The 15,616-nt window shown below is 48.8% G+C and overlaps 2 protein-coding genes across 5 annotated transcripts in view; one reads left to right on the plus strand and one right to left on the minus strand.

The window, feature by feature from the left end:
- Positions 1-3,221: 3,221 nt before the first annotated feature.
- Map6d1 (MAP6 domain containing 1) lies at positions 3,222-11,731 on the plus strand. Its single transcript, XM_052159000.1, has 3 exons — positions 3,222-3,729; positions 8,401-8,518; positions 9,107-11,731. The coding sequence occupies exons 1-3, from the start codon at positions 3,350-3,352 to the stop codon at positions 9,182-9,184; spliced, it is 576 nt and encodes a 191-aa protein (XP_052014960.1). The 5' UTR covers positions 3,222-3,349; the 3' UTR covers positions 9,185-11,731.
- Positions 11,732-12,411: 680 nt separating this feature from the next.
- Positions 12,412-15,616, minus strand: part of Yeats2 (YEATS domain containing 2) — an 83,267-nt gene continuing 80,062 nt past the window's right edge. For all 4 annotated transcript variants that reach the window (XM_052158038.1, XM_052158039.1, XM_052158036.1 and 1 more), the window contains 2 exons: positions 15,254-15,327; positions 12,412-14,008 (listed from right to left, as the gene is read on the minus strand). In XM_052158038.1, the coding sequence (XP_052013998.1) occupies positions 13,900-14,008; positions 15,254-15,327 (183 nt within the window). In that variant the 3' untranslated portion in view covers positions 12,412-13,899. The remainder of the gene's footprint in view (positions 14,009-15,253; positions 15,328-15,616) is intronic.

A 15,616-nucleotide genomic window follows, 5' to 3' on the forward strand; every position in this document is an offset into this window, starting at 1 on the left:
CATGCCTGTAATCCCAGCACTCTGGGAGGCAAAGGCAGGCGGATTTCTGAGTTTGAGGCCAGCCTGGTTTACAGAGTGAACTCCAGGACAGCCAGGGCTATACAAAGAAACCCTGCCTTGAAAAAACCAAATCAAAAAAACCAAACCAAACCGAACCAAAAACAAAAACAAAAACCAAAAACCAAAACTCAAACACTTTAATCTTCCTTACAGCACATCAACCACAGGTATGGGAGGGAAGTGGTTAACAGGACAAAGAGATGTGAGCCTGTTCAGAAGTAATTCCAATGTTCAGTGTCAACAGTCTACTCCACCAGCAAAACACCAAACACAGTGGCTGCATACAGACAACGCTTTTAGCCTCCTCCTATCAGCATGAGTTCACTGAAGCAGCAAGAAGCAGCAGGAACACCACCAGAAGTTCTTTGGTGCATTTCTAAGAATTCACAATTGAAGACCAGAGGAGAAAACAAAGCAGGACAATGCAAAGGATTCATCAGCAAAGCCCAGCGAAGCCCAGGGAAGGCCAACAAGACAAACCAGGGCCAGCAAGGCGAAGACCAGCAAGGCAATGGAAGACCAGCAAGGCGAACCAGGGCCAGCAAGGCGAACCAGGGCCAGCAAGGCGAACCGGTGCCAGAGCTTCGCCCACTGTCTGCTGGGTTATACTTATCCTCTTTCCAAACATCACGTGTTCTCTCAAGGCTATGCTCCAGCCAAACATCACACGCCCTTTCACTGGACAGCTTTCAGAAAATCAACACATGTCTGTTCTCAGCAAAACATCCTCTCATAAGACAGCTTCCAAAAAAAAAAAAAAAAAAAATCCACATGATACAACTGAGTCTCCAATGAAACCAGAAATCCCCGCTTCAGTTAAAGGTATTTATTTACATTTTTTAATCTAAAATGTTTTATAGGGCTTGAAAGATGGCCCTTTGGTTAAGAGCCTTTGCTGCCCTGGCAGAGAACCCTGATTTAGTTCCTAGCATCCACATGATAGTTCGTAACCATCTGTAGATCCATTCTGGGACATCTGACTCCCTCTCTGGCCTCTACATGTACATGGTCCACATACATACACATAAAATTATTTTATTGTGATTCCTTGTTTATCTTGTCTTTGTATGTAAGTGCATCTACCACTCTGCCCCCAGAGATTATTCGTCCATCATTTGGCTCTTTGGAATTGAATTTAGGATACCAGGCTTGGTGGCAAGTGCCTTTACACATTGCGTCATCTCACTGACCATAAAAAGTATTTTAACTAAAATGGCCTAAAAGTTAGGTTACCCCCACACTACACCTCTCCCTTCTGGATCCTCACCTCACATGTGAACAATAATTTGTCTTCCGAAAAAGAAAAGAGCAGGAGGAAGAGGAGGAAGAAGAAGAGGGGAAAAAAAGAAAAATATTCTGCTTTCCCTAGTGGGAAAGTATTTTGGATGTATTCAAAAGGTTCCTCCAGAAAAACAACCTTATATGATTAAAAGGTTGCTCCTTCCCTTCTGTAAAACAGTATATTGTAAAAAAATCAACCAACCATAACAACTGCCCGCCCTACCCCCAAAGAAAAACCTGCTTACCTTGCACCTGGTATGATGTGATTTCTGCCTTTTGACTTAAAGCCCTGTGGCACTTCCATACCAAGACCACACCATCTGAAGCACTAGCCCGCTCTTCATCACCAGCTAGGACTTGCTATACCCTTAACTGTCTTAGTGAACTGAGTGGTGATCTGTACTGGGCAGTCATGGTATATTCCTTTAGTCCCAGCACTTGGGAGGCAGAGGCAGGCGGATTTCTGAGTTCGAGGCCAGCCTGGTCTACAGAGTGAGTTCCAGGACAGCCAGGGCTACACAGAGAAACCCTGTCTCGAAAAAACAAAACAAAACAAAAAAAACAAAAAAACAAAAAAACAACAACAAACAAACAAACAACAAACCCAAACCAAAACAACAACAAAGAGTGGTGATCTGTGACTTACTCCCCTGGATTATTTCATAACTACCAACCTTCATCTGCCAAGTTGACTAACCCAAAGCCAGTTGGCTCTGGCTGAGAGAGGACTTTGTGGGGGGGGGGTCCCCATTGTCTTAGTTAGGGTTTTCTGCTGTGAACAGATGTCATGACTGAGGCAACTCTTATAAGGACAACAGTTCATTAGGGTTGGTTTACAGGTTCAGAGGTTCATCCCATTATCATCAAGGTGGAGGTATGGCAGTGCCCAGGCAGGCATGGTGCAGGCAGAGCTGAAGTTCTACATCTTCATCGGAAAGCCACTAGGAAAAGCCCGGCTCCCACATGGTTAGGAGGAGATCTCATTGTCCACCCCCACAGTGACACACTTCCCCCAACAAGGCCACACCTCCTAATAGTGCCATTCCCTGGGCCATGCATATTCTAATCACCACACTCATGAATGCACCATCTGTAAAGGTTTTCCCAGCTCCAGACTTAACCGTCAGTATGGGGCCCTAGCCAGACTTGGGGCGTTAAACCAGCAATGGTATGCCACTCCAGTACAACTTCCAATGACGGTGAGGAAGATGAGCTGACCAACTGGTCCAGAATTGGCGGTTCTCTGAGGTGCAGACTGGATGCTTTCCAGGTTCAGCCAGAAGTTAGTGTAACTACCACCACTTCTATGGTTGCAGGTCTGAATGCATGCAGGATACACTTGGGAAGCCTTTGGAGGGCAGCTGGATGTTGTCTCTGTATTTAACTGACCTTCATTTAGGTTGGACTATAGCCCTGCAATGAAACGAACACACATGCACATCAGGGAAAGGAAACCAGTTTGGGGGTTTTACAACCCAGGGAAGGGGCGATTGGGAGCTTAAGGAAAACAGTTCTTAAGGAAAACTGGATTAGTTGTCGCCCGTTTAAAACAGCACAGCAAACAGCAAATGAGATTCATGAGCTGACTGGAAACATGGCTCCAAGTCCTCACTGGCATCACCCTCCTTGTTGCCCCAGCCTCCCCACTTCCACTCTGGGTGACCGCCGAGTCCCCTAGATACAGCTTAACTCTATTTTGCAGCCACCTGTGTCCACAAGTCCCAACAGAGTTCTCTGTCCCTGTCGCCAGAGCCTTCTTGATAGATTGATTGCTCCTTTAAAAAAAATAGCAGGCATAGTGACAGGGAGGAAATGCCTCCCTCCGGTCGCCCTCTGTGAGGCTCAGGTCTGACTTCTGAGCTTATATTCGGGGAACTCTGGGTTCAACCACAGAGGGGCCGCAGGCAGTTTAGGACTGCCTGCAGGCTGTCCTTGTGGGGCGCAGGGCTGCGCGGGGGCAGTGGGGTAGCACGCGCGCGCTCGCGGCGCAGGCGCGCGGCCGAGCGGCATGGCGTGGCCCTGCATCAGCCGGCTGTGCTGCCTGGCCCGGCGCTGGAACCAGCTGGACCGCTCGGACGTAGCGGTGCCGTTGACTCTGCACGGTTACTCCGACCCCGGGAGCGAGGAGCCGGGCGGGGACTGCAGCGTCTCGCGCGGGAGCCCGTCGGTCGCAGGCGTGCGGGAGCCCGGCCGCGACGTGCCGCTCACCCAGTACCAGCGCGATTTCGGGGTGCGAACTGCGCGAGCGGGGTCCCGGGATGCGGCTCAAGAGCGCGCACCGGTGCCGGGCGGCCGCAGGGGCCAGTCCTCGGCGCCCCTCACCCGGACGGTCTACGTGCTGCCGGTCGGGGACGCGGACGCAGCCGTAGTAGCGACCACGTCTTATAGGTAGGTAGCTGGCTGAGACAGGAATGCTTTGCATCTCGACCTGCGGTGGGAGGAAACAGCCCCGAAAAAGGGGTTGGGGCGGGGATAGCACGAAGGCTGAAAACCACAGGATCTGGAGAGTGACAGGGGAGCTTCGGGGTCCTCTCTTTGGTCTCCCGACGCTGCAGGCAACGCCTTGTGTTCCCGACTGCTCCCTACCCTGGAATCCAGGATGAGCGCACCTCAAAAGGCAGTACCCCCTCCCTCGATTCCTCCTCCTTCACGCTCAGATTGTTCTCTTTTAACTTCTGTGGGGTGAGCACAGAGGGCGGTGTCCCCCATCCCACGTCCCACGCGGTGCCCAGGGCCAGTGCCTGCGCTGTTCAAGATCCCACTGAAGGAAGGTCCTTTGCTGCTTTAGCAGTTCAGCTTTGGACCACTGAGGACTTCCTGCCTCCTCTTTCTACATAGAAGAGTAATGAATGCTCATAGTGGGGGAATTAGAAATAAAAATAACAAATACTGCCTTAACACCCTCACGCCTCCCCTCCCAAACAGATGTATCGGCCCGATTCTTAGTATACAGTGAATGCATACACATTCAGCTTCCTCCGTGATTCTATTTTTGCTGTCGCGATGTTTTACAATATTTAATATATATCAGTGTGGAGAAGGGGGAAGAAAGGAGGGATGAGCAGATCAGAGGACAACTTTAGAAAGTCACTCCTCTTCCCTTCTGCCTTGTGTTCCAAGGATCCAAGTCGGTTGTCAGGCTTGCGTGACCCTCTGAGCCATCTCTGGCACACATTACTACATTTCTTTCTTTCTTTCTTTTTTTAAACCTAATGTAATGTTTGACCATAGATGTTCTGAATGTTAATAACTGTACTGTATGTTAGCCCTTTCTTAGGCATACAGCCATAGGATTAAGCCCAATATATATTTTTTGTCTCATCTGTGATCCCCAGTTTGTGACTATTTAAAACACTACACACATTTGTTATAGGTGTTTAAATACTTTAGGAATTTTGTCGTTTAGATTCCTTGAAGGTGGGATGGAAGCTCAGGACTGAAAGGTATATGGGGCCGGAGAGGTGGCTCAGTGATTAAGAGAGTTAACTCTTAGATACGAGTTCAGTTCCAGCCAGCACCAGACCAGGCATCTCACAATTGTCTGTAACTCCAGCTTCAAGGAGATCTGACACCTCTGGTCTCCGGGGCATCCACACCCACTGTACATACCACACTCAGAGAGATGCACATGCATACACATAATTAAAAATAAAATTTAAAACATAATAAAAATGGTACATGGGGACATTGTATAGATAGATGGTCACAGTCCTGCTGTCCTGATATTGGGGACGCACTAGTTATGGGTTGGTCATAGGATTGGACACTGAAGCCCTGTAGGTACAGATGGTGAATCTCAGACACACATGTCAAAGAAGCAAAGTACAGGGCAGGTTCCACCTTAAGGCTTTGTTCCTTAAGGTACTTAATGGGCATGTGTGGTTGCAGGGCAGGCAAGGCCTTGTGCTCTTAGACTCAGGTGGAGCAGTTTGGCATTGCTATCGGCAGGGCAGACAGGCTTACTGACTGACTCCTCTGCAGGAGAGGTCTGAATGTTCATGGTCCTTCCAGTGGTCCTGCCTGTGCATTACTCTGCAATGGCTTGAGAATCTAGCAGCCAAACAATTGGTTGGGCTTGCAGGGAAGAAACCATTTCATAACCATTTAGTAGCTTTGGGATGTTGGTGCACGCTCCTCTTCATGGGGGATATTCCAGAAACTCCTGGCTGGTTATGAGAAGCTGTTTCACCCACATGGAGCACATGGCTGGCGGCATGGCCTGTAGGGTCCTCCAAGTTCTGTGGATGGTAAGCTGCTAGCTATTTCTCTCCACGCAACATGACGGCCTGTTATTGCTGTTCCTCTACAAATGAGGAATTGAGCTGGTAGTTCAAAACACAAGGCTCTGAACAGCACAGAAAAGAGTGGGACTCAGGCACCAATTCTGTAGTCCCCACAGACTCCCCTTCCCTAAAATGGTTTATACAGCTCGTCTTTGGCCACCTCCTTGGAGACAGTTTCTCAAACTGAGCCTTGAAGTCAGCAGTGGAAAATCACTGACAGATGGGGGCTTGCCTTTCCAAGTGTAAACTCTGCCTTTGGAACATTTTCCTTCCCTGGAGAACTGGAATAGGAAGAGCCTGGCTGGCCAGTCCTTGCTCCCCCCCAAGACCAGCCCAGGGTAACTACTGACCTTCCCCAGCACTGAACTTTCTGGCCTCTGGGACTCCAGAGGCTGGGGCAATGCCATCCCGCCTTTCATCTTGTAAGATGTACTTCATCTGAGTGAACTGCTAGAGGCATTCATTCAGAAGACAATTTAGAGGCCATGAAGTAATAGAGCAGGGTTGTGGCCACTCCTGACCTACAGTCTTCTGTAAGTGCTATGGGCCCCTGAGGCCTGCATACCTCCCTGCTAACAGGTCCTGCTTCACTTGGCGTCTGTTCATCATGGAAGGAGCGGCCTGCCCTATTTGTCTGGCCAGATGGTCGGAGGAGCTTTAACCTTGGAGCGCTCTATCTGTAGCTTCTCTCAGAGCAGTGCTGCCATAATTCTTTAGAGACTGCTCAGGTCCATGAAAGATGTGGAGAGAAAAATGCCCGGGTATGGTTGTGCACACCTTTAATCTGGGCAGGTGGATCTCTAGGAGTACAAGGTCAACTCTAGTTTACATAGCAAGTTCCAGGTAGCCAAGGCTCCATATTGAGCCCTTGGTGCTTTTTAAGGAGCACAACAAGGCTTGTTTCCTTCCATTAATCTTGGTGTAAGCTATAGTCCACCTTACTCATAGTCCTCCACGAGTAGCCAGGACTCTGGTAATTCTACCTCTGATGTCACTTTTCTATTTCATCACAAGCATCTCCTGCAACACCCCAGGGACTGCTATAGGTCCTTCCTGCTTTGAGTCCCCTGGCTTAGGCTGCCTGGAGCACAGATCAGAGATAGTTGGGGACAGAGGGCATGCTCAGGGGGAGGCACTGACCTCCCAGGAGAGAGAACAGCAAATGGTTTAGACAGCTGGTCTTTAGAACCTTGAAGCTTCAGAAGCAAAAATTACGACAGGCTCTGGCTCAGCTCTTCCTTACACACAAAACTCTTGAGTGTTGACCACAGACAACAGCTTCCCTTGCCCATGCCATCTGCCTGCCCAGTGAGGATCAGCTCTGATGCTGCCAAGAAAAGACTCCCTTGTTTCAGGGCATAATCTGTGCCAGTGTTGGGGAAGAGCCTAGCACAGGCAGGCCCTGGCCCTGGCTGGCTGAGCCCTGCACCTGTGGTCATGGGGGGATGGGTGGGTATGAGACAACACAATGGCCTTCCTGAGTTTACTATTTAGTGGGGTCATTGACAAGATTAAGAGGTCTTCAGGAGTAGAATTGAGCCTTCTCAATGACTGACAGGGGCTGGGTTAGCCTTTTCTTTCCCTTCAGAGAAATGGCTTATGGGAGCTCAGATTGCAGACCAGCTTGGAGGTTTTTGTTTTGAGCTGGCATTGTAGCTCTCTTTTCAAAGACATTTTTAAAGAGACTTAGTTTTATTTTAAAAGTCATGTAAATTGTTTGTGCATTTGAGGGCAGGTTCCTAACAAGCCAGAAGAGGGCATGGGTCCCCTGAAGATGGAGTTCCTGGTAATTATGAGATGTAGGTGCTGCTCACTCAACTACAACCCTTTGCAAGAGGATTGTACACATAACTGCTAAGTCACCTATCAAATCCTGTTATTTACTAAAGAGTTTTTGGCTTGTTTTACATTTGTTGTGCCTGTACGTGCATGTCATGTGCACATACGACAACACACATGTGGAGTCAGGCCTGTTAGGGTTCTGTCTAAGCTCCACCCCACAACTAGCTGGCAACAACCAGGTATGCCCCTCCACAGAGTTGCCTGGCAACAGCCAGGTTGTCCTGGCATATAAAAAAGGGTGCTGGGCCCCTCCTCTCTCTCTTACCTCTTGGCACTCTCTCTGCTCTCTGGGGCTCTCCTCCCCTGCCCCCTCTTTCCACGTGGTCATGGATGGCCTCCACTTCTCTACTCTCTCTCTCTCTCTCTCTCTCTGCCTCCACTACCCCATTAACTCCCATCCTCTGCCCTGAATAAACTCTACTCTATACCATCTGTGTGTGTGTGTGGTCCCTCGGGGGAAGGGATGCGTGGACATGGCCCCGCCTAGGCACCCCTTCCCCCACACCGCTGTACACCGTTCTCTCTAAAACCTCTTTCTCTTTTTATGAACATAACAATGGTGCCGAGACTCAAGGAATAGCGAGGCCCATGGGACTTGTTCGTTTCTTCCATCATGTTAGTCCTGACCATTGGGTGTGGCTAAGCTTTCTCCTTCTTCCAAGCTGTAAGTTTCTTCCAAGTGCTTTCTGCCACTGCTTTCTGAGCTTGGGTGGCTGAGGTTTCTTGGTGCAGCATTCAGGACGGAAGAGCGACTCGTCCTAAGATGGTGCATCTGTTTGGAGCAACTGGTGCATCTAGGCCTGCTGGTGTGGGAGGTTAAAGAATCATTAGGAACAGAAGCAGACCACCAGTGAACAGGGCTTCGTTTAAGAAGCTAGAGTGCAGGAAATGAGTGACTGACCCTGTGCAAGGTTGCCATTGTGCTCTGTTGCAGACAGGAATTCCAAGCTTGGACTGGAGTGAAGCCCTCAAGATGCACAAAGGCCAGAGCAGCCAGAGTCACCACAACTCACAGCTCCAGATGGGACCCCAGCCCTGGGGCCAGCCTCCAGGTCAGCCTGAGGGTGGGAAGACAGACGATGCCTGTTCTCCAGGGTAGGGGTCACAAGTCAGATTTTCATGGCATGATGGTTAAGAACAGGAATGTCCAACAAAAAATGTACCCAAGGACAGAAAAGCTCCTCTGCTACTGGCTAGGTGGCATCTTTGGCCTCCCTAGTGAGCAGTGTCTGTCCTCCTCCTAAACCCCAGCCTGTGACTTTCATGGGTGGGCGTGTAGCTCAGTGGCAGACTGCATACACAGGCCTTAACTTCTATCCTTAGTATAGCCCTGTTCCCTGTGGAAATACTAAAACCAAACGGATTTAGTATTGCAAATTTCAAGCATTGCACTGCCGCCCAGCAAGGGCATGCAGGTCATGTGAGGCTCTGTCCTTCTAGATGCATGACTACTTAGCATCTTCATCCCAACTAAAGGGCAAAGGGAAGCAGAGCAGGTTCACATTCCCTGGGACCCACCATAGCAGTGACATAGCTCACTGCTGCTAACTCCCAACTGCTGCAAGGGACAAGGGATTCTCTTCTTCCCAGGGATTGGGACATGTTGAAGAAAAAACTAATATTTCTGTACTTCTTTTCAGGTCCCAGAGGTGAGGAAATTCACACGTAATCCCTCAGCCATCTTTCAGACATCAGCTCCTCAGACTCTCAATGTGTGACCAGTGGGAACCATGGCTGGGAAAGCTGGGCACGGCCAGACCTACTAGGCAGAGTCCTGGCCTGGTCTTTTGCTTACCGGAGCAGTGTGGCTGCTGGGTCTGGGTATGGTATGGTGTGGAGGCAGAGGGACAGGACACCACCAGCTGCACTCAGCCTCCCTATCTGTCCTCCAGTGGTGGCAGGGAGACTTTATCTTCTAAATTGCCACTTGACATCCTTCAGTTTTTAAATCTGATGATCAATTCAACTGTGACCTGAACTGCTCCAGACCTAGAAATGTGCACACTATCACACCCTTGGTAGGTCAGGTTCACACCGTGGACGGTTTCCCCAAGATGCATGCTATTATTTATTTTATTGATGACTCCCAGGCAGTGTCATCTTTTTGCAGCTTACTATTAAGAAATTTAGCCCAGCATTGGAGGGAGACAAAGGCTGACCTCTGTGAGCCTAAGGCCAGCCTGGTGGTCTACAGAGCAAGTGACAAGACAGCCAGAGCTACACAGAGAAACCCAGCTGTAAAACAGATGCGGGGGAGGGGAATGGGGGATCAATCTTAGGTTGCCAGCACTCCAGAGGCAGAGGCAGAAGGATCTCTGAACTCAATGCCTTCCTGGTCTACATACCAAGTTCAAGGAGAGCCAGGGCTGCACACCCTACATCAAAACAACAAAAACCTTTAGGGGTTTGTGTGTGTATGTGTGTGTGTGTGTTTTAATATATAATCACTTGCATACAGCTCTCATGGTAGTGATATGTAGCCAAGGAGATCATCCATGTCTTCGATCTCAGACATGTAATTTCTTTATAGCTAAGAAAACAATTCCTAGGATGAGTGGAACGTTGAAAGCACAAAAGGCATTCACCTGTGTTTCTAGAGGCTGAACCCCGTTCACTGATTTTGGTTGTCTCCCCTCAACACAAGGACTAGCAGGGACTGCCCTGCATACCCATGAGGAGCCGGCAGCGTGTCTTGAGAGCACCTCCTATAGAACTTTAGGCCCCCAACTCCGGTTAGCTACTCACTCTCTACCCTGCTAAGTCATCCGGTCTTTGGAAAACTCCAGCCAGCCCATGTCTGTATGGAACAACCCCATTTCCCTTTGCACAACTGGAAAGAACCTATGTCTGAGAGGTTTGGAGTGTTTGGTAAGAACTGTAAGGATTTCCTTTTCTTCCCAGGCTCTCCCCATGGGAGAGGCTCATGTTTCAAAGGAAGCAGCTCAGACCTCCCACACAGCAGCCCCTCAGAGGTGCTAGCAGGCCCATCCTCCCTCTTACCAGCCCAGGAAATTCTGTTGTTTCTAAAGGGCAAATAGAAACCATATGCATACATCAAGGATCCTGTTACTCTAGATTTGTCAGTTTGCATGCTCAGTGTTCCTAAGAGGGAAAAGATTGTCGGCTGGGCGGATTAACAATGTACTAGAATGTGCGGCAGCCACTTGGTACAAACGCAGGCATCTTCTTTCCTATCCCTGTGGGCTCTCAACAACCAGAACAGTGCAACTGCGCTAATATCCTTGAAGCTTGTGAACTCCAAACCCTTCTTGTTCAGGGCTGCAGATACCTCCAGTGTTGCGGTGTTACCTTCTTCCCGCTTCAGCTCTCCTGCATCTTAAGTGTGCCACTGCTGCTCCCTCACTAGCAGGGACGGTGGCCACTCCCACTCCTGCACTTGCAAGTGAGGCTGCTATCCGCTCAAACCTGCTGACCTGCTAGAACATCCACAGTAAAGCAGCCAAGCATGGCCCCTCAAGTGTCCTTTCCCATTTAACTCCTCCAGGCACCTCGTGGTGCTGCTGTAGCCACTGGCATGCCCCAGCCAAGAGCCTCCAGCTGTACACTGCTAGTGACCACACCACATGCCCAGCAGCCCCCAGCCCCTGCATTCACTCTTGGTGTAGAGATGCATGACCTAAGCAGTGTGCCACATAGCTTGTTTCACCAGTCCTCATGAGAAATGAAAACCTGCTCTCAGGAAGTCCCTCCTCATTGCAGATCTGAGTATGGCCACACGGTGGTTTCACAAGCAGCCCAAGAAGCAACCAAGACCCATGTTAGCCTTGTTCGCCTAGTCCTGAGTCCACTTTAAACACAGTATGCGCAAAGACCAGAAAAATACACTGGAGGATGAGCAGGGCTCATCTTTGAGAAGGAGTGTGTATATGTAGGTACATATGTGTGTATTCCTATATGTATGGGGATGTGTGTTCATGTATGTACAGGTACATGTGTAGACGACATGAATACTCAAGTATTCTTCAGGTACCCTTCACTTTTCTCACTGGCCCGGAGCTCGCCAGGTAGGTTAGGCTGGCGAATAGCAAGGTTCAAGTGATCTGCCCGCCTCTGCCTCTCCAGCGCTCAGATTCCAAGTGTGCACCACCATGCCTGCCTTCTATGTGGGTTCTGGCGACTGAACTCAGGTACTGCATGCACTTCAACTGAGCCATCGCAGCCCAAATTTTTAAAAATACTTTATCATACCTGCTAAAATTCCTATAAACTTAATAACTTTTATATTCTGTAAGTTTTGAAAAAATAAAGAGCAGTTTAATCTGTTGAGAAGTGTATTCGATATTAATTATTCCATAACCCCAGTGACCAATGTGGGAACTGCCTCAATCAGGTGTATGCATATTACAAGGCCAACTACTATAAAGCCTGAAAGTCCATTTCCTTGCTGAAGGAGGGACAGAACTCGGGACTTCTGGCTTCTGTTGATGCCCACACTGCCCTGTGCCCTGGTGGGCAGGCGGCCGGTGAGCCTCACTCTGCAGGGCTGTGCTTGCCCTCTGTTGAGCTGCTCCCCAGCCAGCCACCTCCAGGACTGGACCCCAGTGCCTCTTCACAGATTTGAGAGCATTTCATTCTGGAGTTGCACCCCAGGAGTGATTCAGACCTCAGCACAGAGCAGCTTTATTTCAGCAGACAGACAGACAAAGGGTCTGCTTTCCTGAGCCACTGAACCTAGTTACTCAGCCTCCTCTGCCCCAAACTGCCTGTATGAAATAGTTATGTGCATGTCACCAAGTAAAGTGTCTTCTATTTTTATAAGTGACCTGAATGTAATTGTAATCCCTTTATATTGCATGGTTCATATTCTATTTTTGGCTTTTGTCTTTAAGGAAGGAGAGATGGTATCAATTTAAACTCACCAAGACCCATACCACGGCCACCTCCCAATGAGCCCAAGTATGGTGCTTCCAGCGCAGAAAAACCATCACAAATACTAAACGTTTTATTGTAGACAAAACGATACACAATTATTACACATTATGATTTTAAAAAACACTTGAAACTTTAACATACACGGAAACTGTTAAATCATTTGATTTTTTTTTTTTTTTAGCAAAAAAGTAATTTCTTTAGGTTTTTATCATAATGAATGAATCTGCTCTCATTGGGATAGTCTACCATGTAGGTCTCTGTCCATGTCTGAACAAATCTGTGTGTCAGCCCATCAATCTGTTACACGGTCTATAGATCAAATTCTTAAGCCTTCTCTACCCAACTATACCAGTATGCTAGACTTGCTCAGTCCTTGCACGGTGGATCCCTCTGTGGATCCCTGCGGCTGTCAGGTGCGCAATTACAGGTATATTTTATCCGCCCTACAGTAAGTATTTCCTGACTCACACAGCTACCTACAGGGCCTGAGCAAACAGGCTTTATGTGGCTTACGTAAGTTTCTTTGACTTTTACTCAGATATTTCAAGTTTCCTTTGAGCAGAGAAAGAACAGGTTTACAACTGAGACTGAGGTCTTTCCTGTGTCCCCATCACAGTTAGGAGGCCTACAGAGTCGCCAGTGTCTGCCCACTGTACTGGTGCTAGGACCTCCTGTCTGCACCTCTCGCTGAGGGCTCTGCTTCTGAGCATTAGTACACTGGGTTAGAGCAGTTCTTCTCGTGGCAGGTAAGGCACTCACAGGGGTTTCAACCCTTTCATCTTGGTAAAACTCTTTGGCAGAGAAGGACAGGACTCCAGTCCACCAGGAGGACAATCCTAGTAAGGTTTGCACTGGGGCCGCCCTCCCCTTGACATGAGGCAGTAGCAGGAAGTTCTGAAGCCAAGAATGGGAGGACCACACATGGCTCACGGACCTGACCTTGAGGTGGATACCTACATCACCACTTGTAGTAGTTCCTGGGTTACATGGCATAGGCCTGATGCCTTCTGACCTCTGCGGGGACCCCTCAACACCGATGTGACACGGGCTGTAGTGTCATGGCCTTGGCCGCCCACAAGACGTATTACCTTCTCTGTACCAGCAAAGAGTGCAGCCCTTCTGAGCTGAGGCAGGGTGGGAGAAGGGCCTTGCTTGCTGATCTTCTTTAGAGCTCCCCAGCCCAGCCTTTTGAAGAGCAAGCCTCAGGTGAAGGCACGCACATTCCAAAGAGGGAGCAAAGCACTCTGCATGCTGCCTGGTCTCACACTAAGACCCTGCAGAGCCTTGTCGGAGTAAAGAGATGTGAACTGACCAAGCTGTGTCCGTTCAGCCTCCCTCCAGATTGGGAAACTCCTGTCTTAAAAGGAGGGCACCCGGGACTCCATGCCCTTGTGTAACACGCAGTTAGATGGAAGGAATGGTTTGGCAGCCATGGCATTCCAACACAGAGAACACCAGCTTTCCCTAGACACAAGGGCCACAGTTTGCACACTGCAGACACAGCCTCCGCCCTGCTTTTCGGGGCCTCTCTTCACCGTATTCACTGATCCTCGTTCAGTCTCCCCATGTGCTTGTTTGTGAGAAAATCCAGGAAAGGAATGTTGCAAATGGCTTGATGAATATTACTCACTGTAATTTCTTTGGGAATCCTAGTCCAAAACAACAACAATAACAACAATAACAACAACAACAACAAAACAAAAACCTAAAAATATATTAGGTATAATTTGTCAAATGCATTGAGGAATAATTTCGTCAGTTAATATACTGAAGAGACCATTCTCTTATAGAAGGAGTGGTGTCAAAGGCCTGAGGCCAGTCTCTCACACACTTCTCACGAATTCTTCTCCATCTATAATCCTGCCCAGGACTCAAATCTTACTTTCTGGACACAGGAATGAGGATGCCCGCTGGCCAAATGATTAGCTGACAGAAAAGAAAGAGGAGGTAGACAGGAGAGAATGGTGTGCATCTAAGTCTTAGCAGACTGAAGTTTGTTTCAAAGCAGCAGAAAGCTACAGACCCATCTCTTATCTCAGAGGATGGGAGACGGAGTCCTGGCCAGCCAAGCGTGCCGTTACACGCTCTCATCAAACCACCCAGTCAGGAACACAGAAAGCATGGCTCCTCCTGCTTCTCAAGCAGGGTGAGGCCTGGAAGTTTTTATTCCAACTTTTTCAACTATTACGACTGCTGCTGCTGCTGTTGCTACCACCTCTTCCTCCTTCCCCTCCTCCTCCTCCTCATTTACTCAAGACCGGCTGTGTTATCTGTGTATGTCTGACCTAATATCCTGTTTGGGGCTCCATGACCTGAGGTACTGCATTACAGTGTCAGAGTAGTCTTCCATATAGTAGGACGAATAATACTGTTCTGAGTAGGAGGGAAAAGGCTGTGAACCACATCTCTTCAGGCCAGGAACTGTGCATCCCACTTAAGAGTTGAATGCTCGGGAAAGAGGAAGCAGTGAGCTCAGGGGTTTGCAGCTATGAGAGGCATCTGACTATGGGGCCTGCGGTCTGGGCAGTGGAGACAACTCCCTGTCAGAACTTAGTTTCCCAGTTTCTTAGAGGAAGAGTATCTGCAATGACCAACGTGTTGGGTGGCATTTACAATCTTGACCCTAGAATTCACCATATGAACAGTTACTGTCTTTAACGTGTGAGCCTGCTGCCTGCTGTACCCTGTGACACAACAGACCTGCATGTCTGAAGTAATCGCTGGAAGGGCACAGCTAGGCTTTCAAGCCAAGAGGCTCTCTAGAACTACAGATCCTCAAGTCTGTCAGGTTCTATGTCCCAAGCACAGCCGACTCTATTTCCTACTGCACTGACTTATGGGTAAGACAAACAAGAGTAACCGAGCCACTCAGCCTCCACTGTCAGCACCAGTACCTGTTGGGAGATGCTGTCTGGTATCCGACTGCCAGTGCCTGTCTCAGGATATCGCTCACCAGCTGCTCCGTGGCCTAGAATAGAAGTCTGGTGTTGACAGAAGAGCCACCTGCTCCCTAGTGGGAGAGATGCAGCCACCCTCATTCTTTACCCAAACTTTTGAAACAAATGACTACCAACTAAATATTACAAAGTTCTCAAGAACAATTGAACTTTGTTTGTTTAGCGGTCATGATGTAGGGAAATTAGAAACTGGACTAAGTGGTTTTGATTAACTGGTTAGCTTTCTAAGGAAGACAGGGTACTGAGTAAGGGCTGCTACTGAACGAAGCCTCCCTTTTGGGGGGGATGCAGAATGGAAAG

This window comes from Apodemus sylvaticus, chromosome 15, assembly GCF_947179515.1.
Source record: "Apodemus sylvaticus chromosome 15, mApoSyl1.1, whole genome shotgun sequence".
In the NCBI taxonomy this organism is placed as follows: Eukaryota; Metazoa; Chordata; class Mammalia; order Rodentia; family Muridae; genus Apodemus; species Apodemus sylvaticus.